The sequence below is a fragment of the Cebus imitator genome, unplaced genomic scaffold, assembly GCF_001604975.1.
Source record: "Cebus imitator isolate Cc_AM_T3 unplaced genomic scaffold, Cebus_imitator-1.0 Scaffold217, whole genome shotgun sequence".
Classification (NCBI taxonomy): Eukaryota; Metazoa; Chordata; class Mammalia; order Primates; family Cebidae; genus Cebus; species Cebus imitator.
Window position 1 is genome coordinate 1,720,339 of NW_016107532.1, and position 27,260 is coordinate 1,747,598.

The 27,260-nt window shown below is 35.7% G+C and overlaps 2 protein-coding genes across 5 annotated transcripts in view; both read right to left on the minus strand.

The window, feature by feature from the left end:
- Positions 1-1,662: 1,662 nt before the first annotated feature.
- EFCAB13 (EF-hand calcium binding domain 13) overlaps positions 1,663-27,260 on the minus strand; it is a 181,261-nt gene continuing 155,663 nt past the window's right edge. For 3 of the 4 annotated variants that reach the window (XM_037745972.1, XM_037745971.1, XM_037745974.1), the window contains 4 exons: positions 20,279-20,332; positions 16,338-16,439; positions 10,504-10,557; positions 1,663-2,270 (listed from right to left, as the gene is read on the minus strand). In XM_037745972.1, coding sequence (XP_037601900.1) covers positions 2,143-2,270; positions 10,504-10,557; positions 16,338-16,439; positions 20,279-20,332 — 338 coding nt within the window. In that variant the 3' untranslated portion in view covers positions 1,663-2,142. The remainder of the gene's footprint in view (positions 2,271-10,503; positions 10,558-16,337; positions 16,440-20,278; positions 20,333-27,260) is intronic. The other variant, XM_037745973.1, reaches the window with a different exon arrangement.
- On the minus strand, positions 23,766-25,305 carry LOC108318295 (serine/threonine-protein phosphatase 2A regulatory subunit B'' subunit gamma-like). The gene is given in 3 exon segments (XM_037745976.1): positions 23,766-24,835; positions 24,838-25,177; positions 25,180-25,305. Coding segments are annotated over 3 exon segments (1,359 nt in total). The 5' UTR covers positions 25,240-25,305; the 3' UTR covers positions 23,766-23,876.

A 27,260-nucleotide genomic window follows, 5' to 3' on the forward strand; every position in this document is an offset into this window, starting at 1 on the left:
CTGTCTTCTTTCGCTCAGCATAATGTTTTGAAATTCATCCAGAACGTTGCATGTTATCAGTAAATCATTCATTTATATTGCTGAGTAATATTCCATTGTATGAATAGTATACTTTGTTGATCCCTTTGCGGGTGGATGGACATTAGGATTATTTCCAGTTTTTAACTATTATGAATAAAGCTGTGGGCATTCATGCACAAATATTTTTGAGAACATATACATTTCTTTCTCTTGGAAAGATATATTGGAGTGAGAGTACTGAGTTTTCGAGTAAGCTTATGTTCAACTTCTTAAAAACTACCATTCTAATTAGCATGAGATGGTATCTCAATGTGGTTTTGATTTGCATTTCTCTAATGACCAGTGATGATGAGCATTTTTTCATATGTTTGGGGTTGCTGGGTCAAATGGAATTTCTATTTCTAGATCCTTGAGGAATCGCCATACTGTCTTCCACAATGGTTGAACTAATTTACACTCCCACCAACAGTGTAAAAGTATTCCTATTTCTCCACAACCTCTCCAGCATCTGTTGTCTCCAGATTTGTGGCACATATACACCATGGAATACTACACAGCCATAAAAAACGATGAGTTCATGTCCTCTGTAGGGACATAGATGAACCTGGAAACCATCATTCTCAGCAAACTGACACAAGAACAGAAAATCAAACACTGCATGTTCTCACTCATAGGCGGGTGTTGAACAATGAGAACACATGGACACAGGAAGGGGAGCATCACACACTGGGGTCAGTTGGAGGGGCTAGGGGAGGAAAAGTGCAGGGGGAGGGGTGAGGGATAATGTGGGGAGAAATGCCAGGTATAGGTGATGGCAGGATGGAGGCAGCAAACCACCTTGCCATGCATGCACCTATGAAACAATCCTGCATGATCTGCACATGTACCCCAGTACCTAAAGTACAATTTAAAAAAAGAAAGAAAAGAAACTACCACACTAATCTCCACAGTGGTTAGAAGACCCTTTAGCAATTATATGAGTTTCAATTGCTTCACATCACTACCAATACTGGGTGTTGCTGAACTTTTTATTTTTAGCTATTCTAGTGGATGAACAGTGATATCTATTTATGTCTTAAACTGCATTTCCCTGAGAGAAATAGGAATGCTTTTATACTGTTGGCAAGAATGTAAATTAGTTTAACCATTGTGAAAGATGGTGTGGTGATTACTCAAAGATCTAGAACCAGAAATACCATTTGGCCCAGCAATTTAGTTACTGGGTATGTACCCAAGGGACTAGAAATAATTCTATTACAAAGATACATGCACGAGTATGTCCATTGTGACACTATTCACAATAGCAAAGTTGTAGAATCAACCCAAATGCCCATCAATGATATACTGGATAAAGAAGATCTACATATACACCATGGAATATTATGCAGCCACAAACAGGAATGAGAGCATGTCTTTTACAGAGACATGGATGAAGCTGAAAGCCATTATCCTCAGCAAACTAATGCAGGAACAGAAAATCAAACACCACATGTTCTCATTTATGATTGGTAGTTGAACAATGAGACACATGGATAGATGGGGGGAATAACACACACTGGGACCTGCCATTGGAGGTAAGGTGGAAAGCATCAGGAAGAATAGCTAATGGATACTGGGCTTAATATCTAGGTGATAGGTCGAGTTGTGCAGCAAACCACCATGGCATAGGTTTACCTATGTAGCAAAACTGCACATGTACCCTAGAATTTAAAATAAAAGCTGAGGGGAAAAAAAAAAGAATCAGATCACACTTATGGGTGATGTTCAGCCTGCCCTTATTTCTGGTCTAAGAACTATTGAAACTCTAATTGCCTAACCTCTTCCTGGCCTTATTCTCCATTTCTTGGTATCTTACTTTCAGGCCTTCTCTTTCCTTCTATACTCCTCATTTACCTTTGTATTTTCCTTTATCTGTTTTCTTCCCCTAAGTTAAGTCACTCATAGTAGAGACACTCTCAGATATTGCTTACGCCTACCAATTACACCAAAGAATTATAACAGAAGACAATATTTAAACATATTTAAGAGTTAACATTTCTGAATACATTTCAAAGCTGCAATATGGCAATATAGGTATCATTTAACTAATTCTCATAGATAAAATAAGTTCCTCTAAAAATATCAGCAATGCCAGAAATGTTTACCATCAACTGGTAAATGTTCTTGTAGATTCCAAGACTCCTTATTTGTGAGTTCCAATCCCAACTTCTCCTGAATATTGTTAGGCTTTTTAGTATTAATCTTGTCTCCTTAAGAAAGATGAGACAAATTAGAGAAAAAAATGTGTTTATCTATGTGTACACATATATATATAACATAACATCTGTGAGATAAAAGCACTCTGTGAATGTTGTGCTTTCAAGAAAGCTTGCATGATTCAATTTGTTTTAAAATACATATTAAATTTATTTTAAAATACATATAAAATAAATAGCAAAATTAGCCATAGAACCTGATATCATTAATCATTGTTCAAGAATTAAAATTATACCTCTGATGACTAGCCTAAACCAAATTTTTTAAATGTGAAGTTGGTAATTGTCCCACACTAAATTTCACCGGTAGATAACAAGTCAATTATTTGAGCCACTACTTACTATCTATACCAGAAATAGTATTTGTTCTCTTCTACTTCATCCAAGCCTTCTAGATTTCTACTTATTTATTTGGTTACTAAAGTAACTTCAATACTGCTGATTTACAACAGCAATATCTCTGTGTAGGTCAAAAATATGACCACTTTAAGAAAGCCAGAGTAAGGGGATTCTGCCAAGATAGCTGAATAGGAACAGCTCCAGAGCACAGTCCATAGCAAGAGAGATGCAGAAGGTGAGTGATCTCCGCATTTCCAACCAAGGTACGAGGTTCATTTCAATAGGAGTGGTTGGACAATTGGTATAGCCCAAGGAGGGAAAACCAAGGCAGGGTGGGGTACTGCCACACACAGGAAGTGCAACCAACTGGAGGATCAGGGACTTATCCCCTACCCCCTGAGCACTCTAGTTCAGATACTGTGCTTCTCCCATGGCTTCTGCAACCCACAGACCAGGAGATCCCTGCCGGGCTGAAAAGCGCCGCAAGCTAACAGCACAGATCTGAGCGGCAGCTCTGGCTGGCACCGTGGGTTGTTAGCAAGGATCTGGGCAGACATTTTGACTAGCACCAAGAGCATGTGTGGGATGGAGCTACCTGCTCTCCAGAAAGAGAGGGAGCTGAAAGTAGAGAGACAGGCGACATGGCTGGGTGGGTTACACCTCCACAAAGACCAGCAAACTGAAGCCCTCTCACTTGAGAGTTTTGCAGCCAGCACATCAGTTCGAGCTTGACCTGGGACAATCAAGCTCGGTGGGGGAAAGGGTGTTCACCATTGCTGAGGCAGTTCTAAAACTACCTGTGTAAATAAAAGCCAGAGGAAGTTTACACAACAGCCGGACTGAGTCCATGACAGCCCAGTAGTGCCTCTAAAGGCAGACAAAGGACAGACTGCCTCCTCAAGCGGCTCACTGACCCCTGTATAACCAAAAAGATGCCTCATACAGGACAGCCCTGGCTGACACCTGGTGGGTACCCATTTGGGATGAAGCTACCAGAGGAAAGATCAGGCAGCAATCCTTGCTGTTCTGCAAACCCCATGGGTTATTCCCAGGCAAGCAAGGTCTGGAGTGGACCTCCAGCAGTCCTACAGCAGAGGGACCTGTTAGGAGGAAAACTAAAAAACAAAAAGAAAGCTTCAACATCAACAGAAAGGATATCCACTCAGAGACTCCATCCAAAATCACTAACTTCAAAGATCAAAGGTAGATAAATCCATGAAGATGGGAAGAAACCAGCGCAAAAAGGATGAAACCATCAAAGATCAGAAGGCCTCTCCTCCACCAAGGGATCACAACTCCTAACCAGCAAGGGAACAAAACGGATGGAAAATGAGTTTGACGAATTGACAGAAACATGCTTCAGAAGGTGGGTAATAACAAGCTTCTCTGAGCTAAAGGAGCATGTTCTAACCCAATGCAAAGAAACTAAAAACCTTGAAAAAAGGTTAGACGAAATGCTAACTAGAATAATCAGCTTAGAGAAGAATATAAACGACTTAATGGAACTGAAAAATACAGCATGAGAACTTCGTGAAGCATACACAAGTTTCAATAGCCAAATCGATCAAGCAGAAGAAAAATATAAAATCACAAAAAGTAAATTACAAGATCCTCAAGGAAAAACATATTTGAAAGAGAATGCAGTAAGAGATATTGGAAAAATAGCAGAAGATCAACTAAATGAATAAAATGAGAAGGCAAGATTAGAGAAAAGAGAGTGAAAAGAAATGAACAAAGCCTCCAAGAAATATGGGATTATATGAAAAGACCTGACCTATGCTCAATTGGTGTACTTGAATGTGATGGGGAGAATGAATTCAAGCTGGAAAATGCTCTTCAGGATATTATCTGGGAGAACTTTCCCAACCTAGTAAGGCAGGCCAATTTTCAAATCCAGGAAATACAGAGAACACCACAAAGATATTCCTCAAGAAAAGCAACCCAAGGCACATAATTGTCAGATTCACAAGGGTTGAAGCTGATATGGTGTAGGAGAAATAAAATCCTTTATGGACAAGCAATTGCTGAGAGTTTTCATCACCACTAGACCTGCCTTACAAGAGCTTCTGAAGGAAACACTAAATATGGAAAGGAACAACCAATACCAGCCATTGCAAAAATGTACCAAATGGTAAAGACCAATGACACAATGAAGAAACTGCATCAACTAACAGGCAAAAAACCCAGCCAGTAACAAAATGGCAGGATCAAACTCACTTATAACAATATTAACATTACATGTAAATGGCCTAAATGCCCCAATCACAAAACACATACTGGCAAGCTGGATAAAAAGTCAAGACCCATCAGTGTGCTGTATTCAGGAGACCCAACCCACATACAAAGACACACATAGACTCAAAATAAAGGTATGGAAGAAGAATTACCAAGCAAATGGAGAGCAAACGAAAGCAGGGGTTGCAATCCTAGTCTCTGATAAGATGGACTTTAAACCAACAAAGATCAAAAGAGACAAAGAGGGGCATTACATAATGGTAAAACGATCAATGCAACAGGAAGAGCTATTTTAAATATATATGCATCCAATACAGGAGGACTCAGATACATAAAGCAAGTTATTAATGACCTACAAAAAGACTTAGACTTCCACACAATAATAGTGGGAGATTTTAACACTCCACTGTCAATATGACAGATCAATAAGACAGAAAATCAACAAGGACATCCAGGACTTGAACGCAGATCTGGACCAAGTGGACCTAATAGACATCTACAGAACTTTCCACCCTAAATCCACAGAATATACATTCTTCTCTGCAACAAATCACACTTACTCTAAACTTGACCACATAATTGGAAGTAAATCACTCCTCAGCAAATCACTCCGGAAATCATAACAAACAGTTTCTCAGACCACAGTGCAATCAAATTAGAACTCAGGATTAAGAAACTCACCCAAAACCACACAACTACATGGAAACTGAACAGTTTGCTCCTGAATCATGACTGGATAGACAATGAAATGAAGGTAAAAATAAAGATGCTCTTCAAACCATTGAAAACGAAGACAAAACGTACCAGAATCTCTGGGACACATTTAAAGCAGTGTCTACAGGGAAATTTATAGCAATGAATGCCCACGTGAGAAATGAGGAGAGATGAGGAAAGATCTAAAATCAACACCCTATCACCAAAATTGAAAGAGCTAGAAGAGCAAGATCAAAGAAATTCAAAAGCTAGCAGAAGACAAGAAATAACTAAGATCAGAGCAGAACTGAAGGAGATAGAGGCACAAAAAAACCCTTCAAAAATTCAATAAATCCAGGAGCTGGTTTTTTGAAAAGATCAACAAAATAGACAGACTGATAGCCAGACTAATAAAAAAGAAAAGACAGAATAATCAAATAGATGCATTAAAAAATGATAAAGGGAATATCACCACCAATTCCACAGAAATACAAACTACCATCAGAGATTACTAAAAACAACTCTATGCACATAAACCAGTAAACCTGAAAGAAATGGATAAATTCCTGGACACTTGGACCCTCCCAAGCCTAAACCAGGAAGAAGCTGAATCCCTGAATAGACCAATAACAAGGTCTGAAGTCAAGGCAGCAATTAATAGCCTACCAAACAAAAAAAGTCCAGGTCCAGATGGGTTTACAGCCGAATTCTACCAGGTGCATAAAGAGGAGCTAGTACCATTCCTTCTGAAACTATTCCAAACAATACAAAAAGAAGGAATCCTCCCTTACTCATTTCATGAGACCAACATCAGCCTGATACCAAAACCTGGCAAAGAGACAACTAAAAAAGAAAACTTCAGGCCAATATCAATGATGAACACTGATGCAAAAATCTTCAATAAAATACTGGCAAACCAAATGCAACAGTGCATCAAAAAGCTTATCCATCATGATCAGGTAGGCTTCATCCCAGGGATGCAAGGCTGTTTCTACATATGCAAATCTACAAATGTAATCCATCACATAAACAGAACGAAAGACAAAAACCACATGATCATATCAACAGATGCAGAGAAGGCCTTCAACAAAATTCAACAGTCCTTTATGCTAAAAACTCTCAATAAACTAGGTATCAATGGAATTTATATCAAAATAATAAAAGCTATTTACAACAAACCCACAGCTAATATCATACTGAATAGGCAAAAACTGGAAGCATTCCCTTTGAAAACTAGCACAAGGATGCTCTCTCTCACCACTCCTATTCAATATAGTATTAGTAGTTCTAGCCAGAACAATCAGGCAAGAAAAAGAAATAAAGTGTATTCAATTAGGAAAGGAGGAAGTCAAATTGTCTCTATTTGCAGATGATATGACTGTATATTTAGAAGACCCCATTATCTCAGCCCAAAATCTCCTGAAACTGATAAGCAGCTACAGCAAAGTCTCAGGATATAAAATCAATGTGCATAAATCACAAGCATTCCTATACACCAGTGACAAACAGAGAGCCAAATCATGAGTGAACTCTCATTCACAATAGCTGCAAAGAGAATAAAATACCTAGGAATACAACTAACAAAAGATGTGAAGGCCCTCTTCAAGGTGAACTACAAACCACTGCTCAAGGAAATAAGAAAGGACACAGATGGAAAAACATTCCATGCTCATGGTTAGGAAGAATCAATATTGTGAAAATGGCCATGCTGGCCAAAGTAATTTATAGATTCAACGCTATCCCCATCAAGCTACCTTTGACCTTCTTCACAGAACTGGAAAAAAAACACGTTAAACTTCATATGGAACCAAAAGAGAGCCCACATAGCCGAGACAATCCTAAGCAAAAAGAGCAAAGCTGGAGGCATCACGCTACCTAACTACAAACTATACTACAAGGCAACAGTAATCAAAACAACATGGAATTGGTACCAAAACAGAGACATAGAACAATGGAATAGAACAGAGGCCTCAGAAGTAAAGCCACACAACTACAACCATCTGATCTTTGACAAACCTGAGAAAACCAAGCAATGGGGAATGGATTCCCTGTTTAATAAATGGTGTTGGGAAAACTGGCTAGCCATGTGCAGAAAGCTGAAACTGGACCCCTTCCTTACGTTTTACACTAAAATTAACTCTAGATATATTAAAGATTTAATCATAAGACCTAACATCATAAAAACCCTAGAAGAAAGCCTAGGCAAAACCATTCAGGACATAGGCATAGGCAAGGACTTCATGATGGAAACACCACCAAAATAGACAAATGGGATCTAATTAATCTTAAGAGTTTCTGCACAGCAAAAGAAAACAATCCTCAGAGTGAACCGGCAACCAACAGAATGGGAAAAATTTTTGCAATCTACCCATCTAAAAAAGGGTTAATATCCAGAATCTACAAAGAACTACAGCAAAAGTACAAGAAAAAAGCAAACAAACCCTCAAAAGTGGTCGAAGGATATGAACAGGCACTTTTCAAAAGAAGATATTTAGAGGCCAACAAACATATGAAAAAATGCTCATTATCACTTTTCATTAGTTAAATGCAAATCAAAACCTCATTGAGATACCATCTCATGCCAGTCAGAATGGTGATCATTAAAAAATCTAGAGACAACAGATGCTGGAGAGGATGTGGGGAAATAGGAACACTTTTACACTGTTGGTGGGAGTGTAAATTAGTTCAACCATTGTGTAAGAAAGTGTGGCGATTCCTCAAGGATCTAGAAATAGAAATTCCATTTGACTCGGCAATCCCATTACTAGGCATATACCCAAAGGATTATAAATTGTTCTATTATAAAGACGCATGCATACATATGTTCATTACGGCATTGTTTAAAACAGCAAAATACCCATCAATGATAGACTGGACAAAGAAAATATGGCACATACATACCATGGAATACTATGCAACCATAAAAAAGCCATGAGTTCACATCCTTTGTAGGGACATGGACGAATCTGGAAACCATCATTCTCAGCAAGCTGACACAAGAACAGAAAACCAAACACCACATGTTCTCACTCATAGGTGGGTGTTGAACAACGACAACACATGGGCACAGGGAGGGGAATATCATGTACTGGGGTCTGTTGGGGAGTGGGGAGCTAGGGGAGGGACAGCGGTGGGTGGGGAAGTTGGGGATGGATAACATTGGGAGAAATGCCTGATGTAGGTGACGGTGGGGAGGGAGAAAGCAAACCACCATGTCATGCATGTACCTATGCAACAATACTGCAAGGTCTGCACATGTACCCCAGAACTTAAAGTATAATAAAAAAAAGTCAATAAATTAGAGAACTGAAAAATGGCAATGATGTATATATATCCAAGAGATGGGTCTTAAAAAATAAATATTACACGGGATAAATGCCAGCTAACTATACAAGAAAAAGGGAGAAGACACAAATATATAAAATTAAAAACGAGAAAGAAAATAACCACAATGGCAGATGAAATTAAATGAATCCTAGGAGCCTGGTTTCCAAAATCCTATGCAAACATATCCAAAATATTTAAAAGTGGATAGTTTTCTCAGAGAATAAAATTTATTGAAACAGATTCCAGAACAGGGAGAAAAATTTGAAAGACCAATTCACATAGAAGAAATAAAGTTGTCAAAGATCTAATTTTCTAAAATGGATTCTATCCAGGCAATTTCATAGGGGATAAATTTAATGCCATTTAAATTGCTCCAGAGGCTAAGTGAAGAAGGAAAGCTTCTAAATTTATTCTATGAAGTAGTACACAAAAAGCACAGAAGAAAATCTGCAGCACAATATTGGTGTAAAAATTGAAATAAATTATTAGTAAAGACAACCTAGTATTTAATTAAAGGAAGTCATTTCAAGAATGTGAGGGTGTTTCTACATTAGAAAATATATTGGTATAGTTCATCTTTGTAACAGATCTAAGGTGAATCTTATAAGCATCTCTAAAAGTTTTAGAAAAGCAATGCAAAAAATTAAAAGTAAGCCAGTCACAATAGACCATATATTGTCTGATTCTATCCATATGAAATATCCAGAACAGGNAAATAAATTATTAGTGGTTAAAGACATAAAGAAATAAATTATTAGCAAAGACAACTTAGTAGTTAATTTCAAGAATGTGAGGGTGTTTCTACATTAGAAAATATGTTGGTATACTTCATCTGTGTAATAGATCTAAGGTGAATCTTATAAGCATCTCTAAAAGTTTTAGAAAAGCAATGCAAAAAATTAAAAGTAAGCCAGTCACAATAGACCATATATTGTCTGATTCTATCCATATGAAATATCCAGAACAGGTAGATCTATTGAAACAAAAGTAGATTAATGGTTGCCTAGGGCAGGAGGTAGGATGAAAAGTGAGGAAAGTAATGGGTCTAGAGTTTCCTTTTGGGGTGATAAAAACATTCTAACTTAGACTGTGGTGATGGTTGCATGACTCTGAATATTCTAAAATTGTATACTTTAAATGGGTTGATTGCATGGTACATAAATTATATCTCAATAAAGCTGTATAATTAAGTAAAAAAAAAGCCAGAGTAAATTACATTATTTAGAAAAAATATATAAATAGATCATAGAAGTTGTTGAATGTTACAGTAGTACAGCAATTTTTTGTCCATGAAACAAAGTCAATATCAGTGGATACAAATTATCAATCAATAAAATATGATTAGCATTTTTTAGTCATGAAATAATATAAACACTAAAAATCAAAACCAAGAATTTCAATGCAAAATATAAAAGAGAATTAAAAGAAATGTACCAAAATATAGACATCAGTAAACTTTGTCTTTGGTTGTAAACTACGGGTGATTTTTTTGCCCTTTTTATGCTTCCTTGGTTTTCTACAAGTATTGGGTATTATGAACATGTATTTTTGTAAACAAGTACAAACACTTAATAGCTTTATTAAAGTACTATTGTGAAGGCTAAACATTTTAGTTTTATGTCTTATTACTCACCTTTAAGAGTCTTTATGGTATCCATCAGTTTAAGTTGACTTATCTTCCCATCAGCTGTGAGAAAAGATACGAGGTTTTAAACAAAAGCATTAATAATATGGGAAGTCACACAAAAGGCACTATAACACAAAATTATAAAAATTAGTATAAAGAGCAAGTCTTTTAAAACTTATTTGTTAATTGACAAAAATTATATATATTTATGGTGTGTAACATTAATATAAGCATACATTGTGGAATGGCTAAATCAAACTATTTAACTTATGCATTGCTTCACATACTTGTCATTTTTTGGAGTGTGAACACAAAGTCTACTCTTTTAGCAATTTTCAAGCTTATAATACATGGTTATTAACTATAGTCACCATGATTAACAATAGGTGTCTTCAACTGATTCCTTGTGTCTAACCGAAATCTTCCATCTTTGGAACAATCACCCCCCCGCCGCCATTTTCTGCACCCACCAGCCTCTGATAATCACTGTTTTACTCTCTGTTTGTATCAGTCCAACTCTTTAAAATTCCACATATAAGTGCAATCAAGTAGTAGTTATCTTTCTATGACTAGCTTATTTCATTAATATAAATGTCCTCCAGGATCATCTACATTATAGCAAATGGCAGAATTTCCTTCTTTTAAAAGGCTGAATAGCATTCCACTATGCACATATATAACATTATCCATTTGTTGATGAACACTCAGGTCGATTCCATATTTTAACTATTGTGAATAATAATGCAATGGACATGGGAATGTTGATACCTCTGACATGATTATACACACACACACACACACACACATATATATATATATATATATATATATATATATATATATAAACACATTTTTATATATATATATAAATCCAGTAGTAGAATTTTTGGATTATATAGTAGTTCTATTTTTAATTTTTGAGCTATCTCTATACTGTTTGCCTTAATGGCTATACTAATTTACATTCCCACCAACAGAGTGGGAATTAACCCAATCCAACAAAGACAAAGAATAAAGAATAAGAAAATATGAACGACGCCTCCAAGAAGTCTGGGATTATGTTAAACAACCAAATGTAAGAATAATTGGTGCACCTACCTGAGGAAGAAGAGAATTCTAAAAGCCTGGAAAACATATTTGGGGAAATAATCAAGGAAAACTTCCCCAGCCTTGTGAGAGACCTAGACAGCCAAATACAAGAAGCATAAAGAACACCTGGGAAAATCATCGCAAAAAGATCTTTGCCTAGGCACATTGTCATCAGGTTATCCAAAGTTAAGACAAAGGAAAGACTCTTAAGAGCTGTGAGACCTAAGCACCAGGTAACCAATAAAAGAAAACCTGCCAGATTAATAGCAGATATCTCAGCAGAAACCCTATAAACTAGAAAGGACCTATCTTCAGCCTCCTCAAACAAAACAATTATCAGCCAAGAATTCTGAATCCAGTGAAACTAAGTATCATATATGAAGGAAAGATACAGTCATTTTCAGACAAACAAATGCTGAGATAATTTGCCATTACCAAACCACCACTACAGGAAATGCTAAAAGGAGCTCTAAATCTTAAAACAAATCATGAAAAAAAATCATCAAAACAGAATCTCCTTAAAACATAAATCACATAGGACCTAGAAAACAAAAATACAAGTTAAAAAGCAAAAACAAAAAACAAAAAAGCCCAAAGTACACAAGCAACAAGAAGCATGATGAAAGCAACAGTACCTCACATTTCAATATTAACATTGAATGTAAACGGCCTGAATGCTTCACTTAAAAGATACAGAACCACAGAATGGATAAGAACTCAACAACCAAGTATCTGCTGCCTTCAAAGGATTGACTAACACATAATGACTCACATAAACTTAAAAGGGGCAGAAAAAGACATTTCATGCAAATGGACACCAAAAGTGAGCAGGGGGTAGCTATTTTTATCTCAGGCAAAACAAACCTTATAGCAACAGTGGTTAAAAGAGACAAAGAGGGATAGTATACAATGGTAAAAGGCCTTGTAAACAGGAAAATATCACAATCCTAATATGCACCTAGCAGTGGAGCAGTTTTATAAATTTATAAAACAATTACTAATAGACCTAAGAAATGAGATAGACAGCAACACAATAATAGTGGAGGACTTCAATACTACACTGACAGCACTAGACAGGTCATCAAGACAGAAAGTCAACAAAGAAACAATAAATTGACTCTATACCTTGGAACAAATGGACTTAACAGATATATACAGAACATTTCATCCAACAACCACAGAATACAACAGCACACGGAATTTTCTCCAAGATAGGCCATATGACAGGCCACAAAATGAGCTTCAACAAATTTAAGAAAATTGAAATTATATTATGCACTCTCTCAGAGCACAGCGGAATAAAACTGAAAATCAACTCCAAAAGGGACCTTCAAAACCATGAAAATACATGGAAATTAAATAACCTGCTCCTGAATAAGCATGGTGTCAAAAACAAAATCAAGATGGAAATAAAAAATTCCTTTGAATTGAATGACAATAATGACCCAACCTATCCAAACCTCTGAAATACAGTGAAGGCAGTGCTAAGAGGAAAGCTCATAGCTCTAAACTGTCAGTTCTCCATATGTAAGCCTGGAGCCTGAAAGTCTGAAGTCCTGCTTGCCTCAGCTGATCATCTCCTACCCCTCGCTGGCATTCGCCATTGTCCCTGATCGCCCAGCAGAGCTTCCCTAACAAGCCTTTCACCCAACCCTGCCACCTTAACTGTTCTTATGATAATGTGAATACCTCTCACCCAACCCTGCCACCTTAACTGTTCTTATGATAATGTGAATCCTCTCACCCAACCCTGCCATCTTAACTGTTCTTATGATAATGTGAATACCTTTGCCTCACCCCCACCCACCACTGTAACTGAACTTGTGGTCATGTATACTCCTTGTCCCTACCCCCTACCACTGTAACTGATCTTACTGTGCAACACCCCCGCCCCCAAAAACACCACCCCAACCTATAAAGCCAATTCCCACCTTACCCCATTTGCCTGTCCTTTCTTGAATTAGTCCTGCTTGCACCCAAGCCAGAAATAAAATGGCCTTGTTGCCTACACAAAGCCTGTTTGGAAGATCTCTTTATTAAACGCATTTAATATTCGGTACTATTGGACTCGAATAACATAAATGCCTAAGTCAAAAAGACTGAAAGAGCACAAACTAACATTTAAGGTCACACCTAAAAGAACTAGAGAAGCAAGAACAAACCAAACCCAAACAAACCCAGCAAAAGAAAGGAAATAACCAACCTCAGACTGGAACTAAATGAAATTGAAACAAAAAAAAAATTACAAAAGGTAAATGAAATAAAAAGCTGGTTCTTCGAAAAGATAAATACAATTTATAGACCATTGGCAAGATTAACCAAGAAAAGAAGAGAGAAAATCCAAATAACCTCACAAAGAAATGAAACAGGAGATATTACTACTGACAGCACTGAAATACAAAAGATCATTCAAGGCTCCTATGAACACCTTTACACCCATAAATTAGAAAACCTAGAAGAGATGGATAAATTCCTGGAAAAATATCACCCTCCTAGCTTAAATCAGGAAGACTTAAATACCCTGAACGGACCAATAACAAGCTGCAAGATCGAAATGGTAATTAAATATTACCAACAAAAAAAGTCTAGGACCAGAGGGATTCATAGCAGTATTTTACCAGACACTCAAAGAATAATTGGTACCAATACTTTTGACATTATTCCTCAAGACAGAGAAAGAAGGAACCTTCCCTAATTCTTTCTATGAAGCCAGTATCACCCTAATACCAAAACCAGGAAAGAATATAACCAAAAAAGAAAACTACAAGACCAATATCCTTGATCAACATAGATGCTAAAATCCTTAACAAAATACTAGCTAACTGAATCCAATAACATATCAAAAAATAACCCACCATGATCAAGTGAGTTTCATAGCAGGGATGCAGGGATAGCTTAACATACACAAGTCAATAAATGTGATACACCACATAAGCAATGTTTAATACAAAAATCACATGATTATCTGAAGTGCGTGGGTGTGAATATATTTCTATGTTTGAATTTTTTTCAACAAGCTGCCCAGTTCATTTTGATCACTGACTTGGAAGTGTATAGCAGGAGAGAGAGAGAAATGAGGTGGACATACAGCTAAGAGAAGATCAATAAGGGTTTTCCTTGTTTGTTATTTTTTTGAGCAAAATGTATAAAATTTATCCTGAAGGCTCTAAAAAGTTTAAAGGACAAAATATGATGTCACTCTCAAAGAAGAAAATCTTCAATGGCTCAAACAAGTAAAATAATATTTATTTTAGACATTATGCACATTCATTTATTCTTGGAATAATGGTTCTTTATCTTACTATTACATTTAGGATAAAGTTACTGTATGATACTGCCTTGCCCACTTTTGTAGCAGCAGCTCTTTTTTTTTTTAAATCACCTCATCAGATTTAACTACTTCCAGTAACCTGAAAGTAACCATTATTTCCTTCCTTCTACTTTCCCCCTCCCATCATTCCACAAGTATTTATTGTCTACTTACTCTCAATAATTGTGGCACTTTTAACATTTTACTTTCCAATTGTCTTTGTATATTTCCCACTCCCCACAAAGGAACTATACAATTCCTTGATGGCAGGAACAGGCCTGATTCATCAGGTCCTCAATAAGTATTTGCTAAATGAATAAATGAGCAAATGAGCAAGAATTAGACCTATTTCTTTCTCATTAAACACTGATATGTGGCCCCACCCAAATTTCATGTCAAATTGTAATCCCCAGTATTGGAGGTAGGGCCTGGTGGGAAGTGATTGAATCATGAGGGTAGATTCTCATGCATGGTTTACCACCATCCCCTTCATGCTGTTCTTGTGATAGTGAATGTTCTCAGGAAATCTGGTTGTTTAAAAGTGTAACACCTCCCCACCCCCTTGATCCTGCTTTGGCCATGTGACATGCCTGCTTCTCCTTCACCTTCTGCCATGATTATAAGTTTCCTGAGGCCTCCCCAGGAGTTGAACAGATCATGCTTCCTGTACATCCTATGGAAGTGTAAACCAATTAATCTCTTTTTTTTTTTTTAATAAATCACCCAGTCTCAGGTATTTCTTTATAAAAATGCAAGAATGGACTAATACAAAAACTAGTGTGTAGCTATAATCATCCACCACTCTATTGGAGCAGCAATTCATTAACTTTTTTCACATCTATATTCTGACATTGATGATTCAATATGTAGGAAGAAAATAATATTTATTTTAGACATTATGTATATTCATTTATTCTTGAATTATATTGTGAAGTAAACATAGTCTCTACTACATAGTAAGCATTGTATAAATGAAAGCCACCTTTATTACTATGACAGATTAACCTAAATACATTAGAATTTCATGACACTGCCTTAGGCTCCTCTTAATAACTTGTAAAACGGAACTTAAACTTATTTTTCTTTTTTCATTCTTCATCTTTGCCTCCCTCACCTATATTCCCCAAATTTCTTCTTTGGTCTGCCTATATTTGGCTTTCCAATCACCTTAATGATGTTTCTGAGACTATATAGTTTAGTCAGTGACATTTAGGGTCCCAATACTTTCTGTATAACAATGTTAATATTCATTTAAAATCTTAATGTCCATTTCAAAAAAAAATCATAATAGTAATAATAAATGTACATGTGCAAACATATCCCCTTCTTTAGTACTGGATATTTCTGTGTACTCATAGTAATTAAAAGTACAGTATCAGTATTTCTTATAATTAAACTCAAAACCCTCCTTGAAAGGCACCAAAATAATTGAAATGCTCACCACTGGTTGGGAGACGATTTACTAGCTCTCTGTGTTCCTCATATGTAAGCTCAATCCCCATATCTTCCAGGAAATTGTCCAGGTTACAGATCTCAATTTTTTCTTTGAAGACACAGAAAAGTACATAACAAGAAATTGTGATCTTTCTAACGATTTTGGAGTATGAAAACACAGTGCTTTACTATCATTAAGAACAACAAACAGTGAGAGTTGTTCATTAGAATAATGAGAATTAAAATAAAAGTCATTCCTTTCATTATGCTTCAGTGTGTGATGATAAAAGACTGAAGACACAGTAAAAATTGTTGGGCATTATATGATAACATAGACAATCAGTTCATATAAATTTTACTTGAAAGCAGTAAAATTTTACTTGAAAGGCTTAATTTGAGACTACTTCATATATTCGTTACCATTGTTGACTATATTGAACTGATAACAATAAATATTTCACATGTTGATTTTTCCATAGATATTTAGGTTGTAACTAAGTTCGCATTAGCAGTATAAAACTTTTTTTCATTTCCAGTATCTTCAAATTCTATGTTTTTAGCAAAACCAAAAAAACAAAAAAGATTTCTGCCAAAATGTAGGTGAACACATAAAAGTACACGAGTTTTTCTTCCCATGAAAAATATTATCACAAGTAACCCCAAAGGCTTGCAATAAACACACGTTTTTCTCCTTTTCTTGCCAAGACCCCTTTAAAACAATTGAAATGGATTAAAATAAGGGGAAAAGGTAATAAACTCATAATAAATTCAAAGGGACATGGTAGTGAACAAAACAGAAATTCTCTGTCTCTACTAGTTTATATACTATGTTGGAGAGACATACAACAAAGAAGTAAACAAGTAGATACAATTGATAAAACAGGGTGGAAGAAAGCACAGTCTAGACTATTCAAAGGACTAGGTAGATAGAAGTAAAGATGTGAAGGAAGCCAATTTGCCCAGAAAAAAACAAACAAACAAAAAACACCAGAAAAGCTCAATGCTCAGTTTTGGCAGATACTAAGTTTAAAATTAAAAAGGCAGGAGGAAAGTAAAATTTGAAAATAAAGAGGTTAAATGAAGGTCTGCCTATGGAACATTTGTATCAGCCAGTCTCAACCTCTCCTCTAAAATCCCTGAGTCACAGAGAAACTGGCAGTTCAGCATTTACTCCCTGATCAAAATACTGGAGAACCCTCCAGCAACAGAATGAAAACCACAGCTGTCAAGGTGGATTTTCATGACTGAGAATAAAGCACAACTACTTCTGCCATTTAGAGGGTCTCTGAGCTAACTGTTGCCTCTCCACCTGCTCTCTCTGCAGCAAAGCTTGGCACACAACACATTTCTTTCATTTCATTCATACACAGGACTTTTATTTATGCTGGAGACCTAAGAGCTCAACCAATCCACAGATAGAAAAACAAGACCAACTCATATTGGTTACCAGGTATGATCTATTCAGTCTCTCATTCTTAACTATATAAATAGATGATTAAGGAAATGAAAGATAATTTAAACCAACAAAGATCTCTAATATGCTAAAAGAGATTCTGGAAGATAGTATACTTATAATGCATGAATGTGGGACTATGTGAAATGAATAAAAAGGAAGCATCCTTAAAAGTTAAAAATTATTAGTAAGAACTTAAAGATTCTGGAAAAAAATTAAAAATAAGGCTGTGAGACTTAAAAAAAAATAGGTCTTCAGAGAGACACAAGCAAGCTGAGAAAGCCCACAGAGTTCCAAGCAAAATGAAAATGATCCACAACTGGACCCATCATTGTAAAATTTCAGATCGCCAAGATAAGGAGAAAAGTCTTGCCTCAAAGAGAAAAGAAAAACAATCAGGCAGGTGCAGGGGCTCATGTCTGTAATCCCAGCACTTTGGGAGGCTGAGGTGGGCAGGTCACCTGAGTTCAGGAGTTTGAGATGAGCCTGGCCAACATAGTGAAACCTCATCTCTACTAAAAACACAAAAATTAGCTGGGAGTGCTGGTGGGTACCTGTAATCCCAGCTACTCCGGAGGCTGAGGCAGGAGAATTGCTTGACCCCGGGAGGTGGAGGTTGCAGTGGGCCAAGATCACGCCACTGCCTGGGCAACATGAGTGAAACTCAGTTTCAAAAAAAAAAAAAGAAAGAAAGAAAGAAAAAAAATAACAATGAGACACAAAGGAACATACCTTAGGTTGTCATCAAACTTCTTATTGACTACACTGGATTCTTATAAATAATGATTCAAGTTGTTTTTTTTTTTTTAATTCTGAAGGAAAATAATTTTGAACCTAGAATTATATTCCCAGATAAACTATCATTGTGGACAATATAATAGAATAGAATCCATTATGCGGAATGAGTAAGAAGCTGTAAGATGTTACTAATGTGGCCAAGAGCTCATTGGTTCCATCATTTGACAAGAAAAAAGGAAAAAGAAACTCCAGCAGAAATTCCAGGAGAAAAAGATATAGTATACATATAAACAAAACTAAAACTAAAATGTGACATGACATTGAGGTATTAATATTGATAAAAAGGAAGAATCCAGGACATCAGGACATTCTCCTTTGGGTATTACAGATGTCATAACTCTAAAAGAAGTAACTATATTACTAGCCCACTAATAAACTCAGAAACTTTAGAAATACACATATACACATATCTGTAGATATATACATATAATTACATATACATATATACATATCTGCAGATATATACATATAATTACATGGACATATACACATATCTGTAGATATATACAAATAATTATATATGTATACATATACTTTAAAATTACACATATACTTTAAAAAAATTATTTATGTATTATATATCTGTAGATATATACATAAAATTATATACCCTAAACAATGGAAGAGTAAAACCAACAGATTTCTGGAAATTGAAGTTAAAGAGGATTAAAGGCACTAATATTCTTTGATTCCATGGTAGAGAGTCAAGAGATACTGTCAAAAGGATATGGAAGAAGAAATAGAGGCTAGTGTTTATTATTTAAAGTTACTAATTCAATGAACAGAAGAAGCGAAACTAATCTTTTATGTATAACAACTTGAGAAAGGGAAGGGATGTGGAAGCTACATCAGGAGCAAAACTATCATCATCATCAGTAGCAGGGTGTCAACAGATAACATCTGGAACTGCAGATCTTACAGCGTTGTCTGCAGACCATCGGGAATTGCTAAGATCTTTTCAGGGAACCCACAAAGTCAAAACTACTTTCATAACAGTAATTACACATTATTTGCCTTTTTCATTGTGTTGACATTTGTACTGATAATATAAAAACAAAAGTGGGTAAAATTGATGGCATCTGATCACAAACCAAGGCAGAAGCACCAAGCAATACTACTAGTCATTATATTTTTTACTGCCATGATTTTGTGCTAAAATAATAAATCAATTTTACTTAAAAATATCTTGATAATTATATGTCTTTTGAGTATTTTGTATGATGAAATACAGAGAGTACTTCTGCTACATATAGAACTAACAGAGCTTTCTTGGGGAAAAGCACGTCGTGATTAAGCTATAAGCTGAACTAGCTGCTTTCTTCATGGATAACAGTTTTACTTGAAAGAATGAAAGGCAAACTATACTTATTCAGACATGGATATATGGAAGACCTTTTGAAAATCAGTAAAGTGAACCCATCAGACTTCAAGGAAAACAATTGACAAGGTTTGTTGCCAATGATAAAATTCAAGTTTTTAAGTGAAAAGTTAAGGGGAGTGTGACTGGAGGTGGGGAAAAATGGAATAAGGAATTGTTTCATTTTATTTTTAGCCTTTCTGTACCTTTTAATTTTTAACCATTTTAGTAAATGGTAAAAATAACCTATTAATAAAATACAAGGATGAACAAAAATGGAGAAAAATGTGGAAAGGAGCATACTGCTTTTATCAATCTTGACATGGCAATTTTTGCTCACCTTTAAGCATCTTCACAACCCCTGTCAATGTATTCATATCCATATCTTCATCAGCTATAAGATAAATTCATATATATTGGCATTGATATTCAAAAAATCATTCACATTTGGTAATTTTTACCATTTCTTCTAGAATTTCTTCACCTGTTGTTTTTACTCCCTCATCTCTAAACAGAGAAAATAATACTACCTATCTCATAGGCTTTAAGTAAGCATTAAAAGAGACAGAAGAAGTACTTAGACTTATGCCTGACACACTATATATGCTAAAAAAAAAAATAGCCATTAGTATTTTTATTTTAAAAGTAATAGAAGCAGAGTCTATATCTATTCTTCTGATATAAAAAGAGTCATACTATATATCTTTTCTCATTTGAATATAACATTGATATTTATAACATCTTTTTAAAATTAAAATCTAATTTGTTAAATTTCCTATCTAATCTTTACATGTAATATATGATCTGGGGGCTTGTTACAGTGGCGTGGAGAATAGTTTTTTCACGGAAAGTAGCCAAACAAATATTCCTAAATATATGGAAAGAAGAAACTCTATTATCAATGTTTCTCCTTTTCACATTTGGTAAGGTCCATAAAAAGAAGTTAAGGGAGATATGATTTTAATTAGCAAACAATTACAAGTAACAGCAGCATGACTTGATGCTACCCTCTGGCCTCTATATATATGCAGATAATTATCTGTATGGAAAGAAAAAATAAATACCAATTGTATAGTAAAAGAATATGTAAATATAATTTACATGCACATATGTATAATCTTTGAAACTATAATTATTCTCATAAGACCAAGAGAGTAAGAATCAATGATAAGAATCTTTAGTAATACCTCAAACAGACTCTAGGTAACATTAACTGCTGCAAATAAGCCATGTAATTTCTGATTATTTGCTAGGAGGCTAAGAGGCTTTTTGAAGTTTCTTAGCCAACTGTGATTTAAAAGGTTTTGTTCTGTAAATTAAGGAAAGTTAATAATTTTTAAAACTTTTAAATTTAAATTTTTGTGGGTACATAGTAGGTGTATTTATGTATGAGTTACATGAGATGTTTAGATACAGGAATGCAATGTATAATAATCATATCATGTAAAATGGAGTATCCAGCCCCTCAAACATTTATCCTTTGTGTTACAAACAATCCAATTATAATCTAGTTATTTTTAAATGTACAATTAAATTATTGTTGACAGTAGTCACCATGTTATCCTATCAAATACAAGGTCTTCTTCATTCTTTCTAACTACTTTTTTTGTACCCATTAACCATTCCCACCTCCCCAACACCTTCTCATTACACTTTCCAGCCTCTGGTAACCATTTTTCTACCCTCTGTCCCCTTGAATTAAAAATTCAATTATTTTAATTTTTAGATCCCAAAAATAAGTGAGAAAATCCAATGTTTGTATTCCTGTGCCTTGCCTATTTCACTTAGCATAATGACCTCCAGTTCCATTCATAGTGGAATGGAAATGACAGGATTTCATTGTTTTTTTATGGCTGAACAGTACTCCATTGTGTATAAGTACCACATTTCCATTATCCATTCACCTGTTGATGAGCACTTACGTTGCTTTAAGTAAAGTTAATAAGTTTTTAATGTAAAATAATACCTACCCATAATACTTGATTATCTTTAAAGCATGTACTTGCATCACACATAGTTGGATTTAGAATGATAATCCCTGAACCAATTGGCAGTACTTTTCCAGATTGGTCATAGATTGACAATTTATGTTGAGACCACAACAAAGAGGATGCTAAATACTAAGCTAAAGACTTATATATAAGCAGTGGATATATAATAAGAGAATGTGGTTATGAGAGAAGTGTCTTTGTTTTAGGAATGCCTTTGTTTAATATTTAGCACAACCAACCTGCAAGTAATCAGTGAAAATAAACCAAAATATAAAACAGGAGTAAAGATATTTCTGTAACAATTTTTATAATTGAAATTCTGTGCATCAGGAATTGCAGGCCTCACTGGGGATGGCCTGTCTCTACTCTATGTAGGGTTGGCGGGACTTGCTCAGATGGATGTATTTGGGGTTGACTTGTTCACACATCTAGCTTTTCAACGAGGAAAAGTAGAATATTGGGGCCCCTATTCTTGTGGTCTTTCACCCTTTAAGACTTCTTAAAGGATGTCCCCTTGTGATCTTAAAATCTCCCAAGGTTTCTCTTTCTCCGTGGAATTCTTTACTGCAGCTCAGGGATCCAATAATGAAAGCAGAAGTTGATAGGGCTATTAAAATCCAGATTTGCAAGACCCAGGATGTGACTTCCACCACATTCTATTCATTAAGAAAAGTCACAATACTAACCCAGATTCAAAGGATAGGGAGATACTCTACCTCTTACAGAGTAGAATGGTAAAATAAAATTATAAAGAATTGGGAAGAATTATTATAGTCTTGAAAATAATCTATCTTATATAGATAAATAGATGGCAATAAAAAATGTGGCAAAGTATTAACAATTTTTGAATACAGATGTTGGGTAAACAGATGTTCATTATGTTATATCTGCAAATTTTCTGCAGGTTTAAAATATTTGAAAATAAAATCTGAGAGAACACTTGGCAGATTCTTCTTCATGTACCACCTCCAGGTGCTCATGACAGAAAGATTGGGGCATGGCACAGGATCAGAAAGTGCCTTCCACAGTGAAGCCAGACTGGAGGAGAGGAGTAACCACCATCATGTAAAAGACACAAGGCCTGCATGGGCCCTTCTTTCATAAGGCTCAAAAGCGGTATGCTGCTGGGAAGGGGCAACAAATTCTGTCATTCTCAAGGCACAAATCACAAAACACACTGAGGGTTGGTGAGGCAGGAAATAGTAAATTGAAAAACTTCCCTCCCCCTGAGAGAGAAGTAGGATACCATCTTGGGGCTAGGATCCTATGCCAATGCCAATTAATATCTACAACTACTGGAAAAGGAACATGAAGCTGTCTCCCACACAAGGCCCACTACAATGAAATGCAGTGTTTGGCTGCCACAGAGAGGAGGCATAGGATAAAAACAAAAATTAACGGCAGCTAAAGAAAAAGAACATATTACATAAAGAGGAAAAGTATTGTAGCACACTTCTCAACAAAAACTATGCAAGACAGAATATTATGCAGTTATATCTTTAAAATACTAGAATACAAGTAGAGTGGGGAAGTTGTCAACCCATAATTCTATACAAAGGGAAAAAACCTTTCAAAATGAAGGAAAAATTAAAATCTTTCACCCCTATGGAGAGATCCACATGGCAAGGAACAAAGGCCTCTGGCCAATAGACCCAGGGGGTACTAAAGTTGCTACTAGCAATAACTATGCAAGTGAGTAATCTTGGAGGTGAATCCTCCAACCTCAGCGAAACTTTCAGATGACTGCAACCCTAACCTACATCTTAACTGCAGCCTCATCAGAGATCCTAAGCCAGAGCCACCACTTATGCCACTCCCATATGTTTTTTTTTTTTCTCTAGACATATATAAGTGTTTTATTTTGACCACTTCTAAGGATTTTGCTTTAAAGGCTTTACATGCAGCATTCAAATATCTCTTACTGAAGACAATCTAGTCTTTCAGAGATCATGTATCATCAAAGTCTGCAGAGTTTTCACTGTCATTTGCAATAAGAGCTTCTCTGTTCTCATAAGTCCAGAAGCCATTCAAATCAATTAGAATGGTGGTAACTGTGTCTCCTTGATTACTGTTGATTAAATCCTGAAGAGAGATTTTCAAAGGATCCTTTTGTTTTACCATGTCAAAGATTTCATCCTTGACATCTTGAAATGAAACAGGATCTTGTCCATGGATTTTCATTAGTTCCTGTATGGCCCTAAAGAAATAATTAAGTGAAAAGACATTCAGATATCCTTTGTTCTCAATATCAAGCAATTTGAAAATATACTGTAGAGCTGCAGGTTCCTTTCTATTTTCTAATGCAAGGACAAAGTCCAAGTAGGTCTTATAGTCCATTTCTCTATCATAAGTGAGACACTCCTGGAAAACACGGTCTAAGAAGACATTGGTCATGGTAGCTGTTCCATAGCGTGAGAGTTCTTCTTTACTGAGCATGCCATTGTGATCTTTATCAAGATTCAAGTACTGGCCATAAACTCTTAGGGCAGAAGGAGCAGAAAACCATTTTGTTTCTTGACTCTCCTTGGACAGGTCCTCATCCCTTAGCTCCAATAAATCATCTAGGAAGCTGCATGCTAAAATATCTTGAATTTTTATCTTTCCTGTTCTTAGAGGATCTAAAAAGAAGAAGAACTTCCTAACTGCTGTACAAACATAAAAGGAGTAGAAAGATTTTTCCAGACCATCTAATTGTGGCAATGTAGGGATAAGTTCCAATATGTAGTTTTCTAAATCAGATTCCCGAAGGTACCCCTGCCCAGCGACATTGTATAAACTGAGTCCTATTCTTGTCTGATGAAGCCAAACTTTTCTCATGACATAATTAAAGAACTGCATGATGGAAATTCTTCCATATGAATCTGTATGAAGGAGTTTAGCGAAGACTTTTGCTGTGAAAAATTGTTGCACTTTGCTCCAGACTTTTCATCAACCTTCAAAAAATTTTCGTAATTGATCATCGCTTCCTCTCCAATCATAGGTGGTGTCTGGTGTTTGTCCAGCAAAAACCATAAGTTCTGTAATTCTTCATTATCTAACAGTTCTCTGCTTTTTCTTTGTAGAAAGACAGCTCTTGATTCCTCTCTTAATTTCTGCAGTAAGACTTCATCTTTAGCAGGCAACCTATAATAAAACCGGGGAATGGTCTTATAGAATTCATTTGTGTTTTTTCTACCTCCTTTCCATTCAGAGTAATATTTTGTAAATAAATCCATTTCTTCATCTTTTAATTCTTGTTCACTTTTTTTTGTTTGTTTGGACGGGTGTTGGGCGTCGCTAAGCACTGGCGAAGAACTTCTTTCCAGTCCATGGCCGACTCCCGCGCAGCAGCTTCTGCATTTGCTGTTTCCTACCCGCTCCACCCTGCCACTCCCATATTTTTGATCCACTGAAGCTGTGTGCAAATAAGTGGTTCTCATTTTAAGCCGTTAAGTTTTGGGAGTGATTTGTTATATAACAATAAGTAATTAATACTTATTAAATAGGTAAAATAGGCCATAAAATAAACTTCAACCAATTCAAAAGAATATAAATTATATAGTGTATGATTTCTGACCAGAACAGAATTAAACCAGAAAACAATAACAGAAAAATATTGCAAGACTGCACAAACCTTTGGAAATTCAATAACACACTGAATAATCTATAGGTCAAAGTGGAAATCATAAGAATAATTAGAAAATATTTTGAATTGAATGATAACAAAAATACAATAAAACTGTAGGATACAGTTCAGTAGCACTGAAAGAAAAAGTGGGTAGTATTTATGGTTATACTAGAAAGAAAGCTATCAAGCCAGTGACCTAATCTTCCACTTGACAAGAAAAACAACATTAATCTAAAGCAAGATCAAGCAAGCAAATAAAGAACAGGAGGTGGTAAAATTGAAAACATAAAACTGAGAGAATAAATCAATGAAACTATAAGCTGGTTTTAATAAATAAATAAAATTGGTAACATGATCAAAAAATAACAGAGAATACACAAATAACCAACCAATAATCAGGAATAAAAGAGGGGAAAACAACTACAGATCCTGGAGGCAATAAACAGGTAATAAGCAAATATAATGAGCAATTTTTTATCTATAAATGTTCTATCTAAAAAAAAGAACAAATTTCTTGAAACACAAACTATCAAGGATCTCTAAAACAAAATAGGTAGGCAAAATATTCATGTATCTATTAAAGAAATTAAATGAATACTTAAAACCTTCCAATTGAGAAAATTCCAAAAGAGGAAGGCTTCAATGATCAATTCAATTGAAAGTTTAAGGAAAAAATGATACTAATTCTATACAAGCTCTTCCAGAAAACAGGAGAGGGAGGGACACTTTCCAATTCTTCCTATGAGAGCAGCGTTACTCTGACACTATAATCACATGAAGATAGTATAAGAAAAAAAGGTACGATCTGGCCAAATTCAATGGCTCATGCCTGTAGTCCCAGCTACCCACGAGACTGAGGCAGAAGGATCACTATAGTTCAGGAAGTTGAGGCTGCAGTGAGCCATGATCATGCCACTGCACTCCAGCCTGGGCAACAGAGTAAGACAATTGTCTCAAAAACAGAAAACAAACAAGCAAAACAAAATAAAAACCCTCCAATCTAAACTTCTTCATGAACTTAGGTGTAAATATCCTCAAAAATATTTGCAAATTGAATCAAGCAATATATTTAAGAGATAATATATTATGACCAAATGAGAGTTATCCTATGAGTACAAAATTGGTTTAACATTAGAAAGTCAATCAATGTAATTTACTATATTAACTAAATAAGGAAAAAAAGCTGAACACTTCAATGGATGCAGATAAAGCATTTAACAGAATTGATTATCCATAAATGATAACTCTCGGGAAACTAGGAATTAAATGAAATTCCTTCAACCTTCAATGAAGGGCGTTGAAAAACACATAACATCATACTGAATGGTGAAAAACTGATTTCTTTCCCCCTAAAATGGGAACAAGGGAAGGATATCTGGTCTCATCACTCCTATTCAACTTTGTGCTGGAGGTCCTAGCCAGTACAATAAGGCAAGGAAAACAAAGGGCATGTGAATGTGGATTAGAAAAATAAAGCCTTTAATCCTAGCACTTTGGGAGGCTGAGGTGGTGGATCGTGAGGTCAGGAGTTCAAGACAAGCCTGTCCAAGATGGTGAAACCCTGTCTCTACTAAAAATACAAAAATTAGCTGGGCGTAGTGCCTGGTGCCTGTAATCTCAGCTACTCGGGAGGCTGAGGCAGAGAATTGCTTTAACCCACAGTAAGCCGAGATAGTGCCACTGCATTCTAGTCTGGGTGACAGAGCAAGACTCTTGTCTCAAAA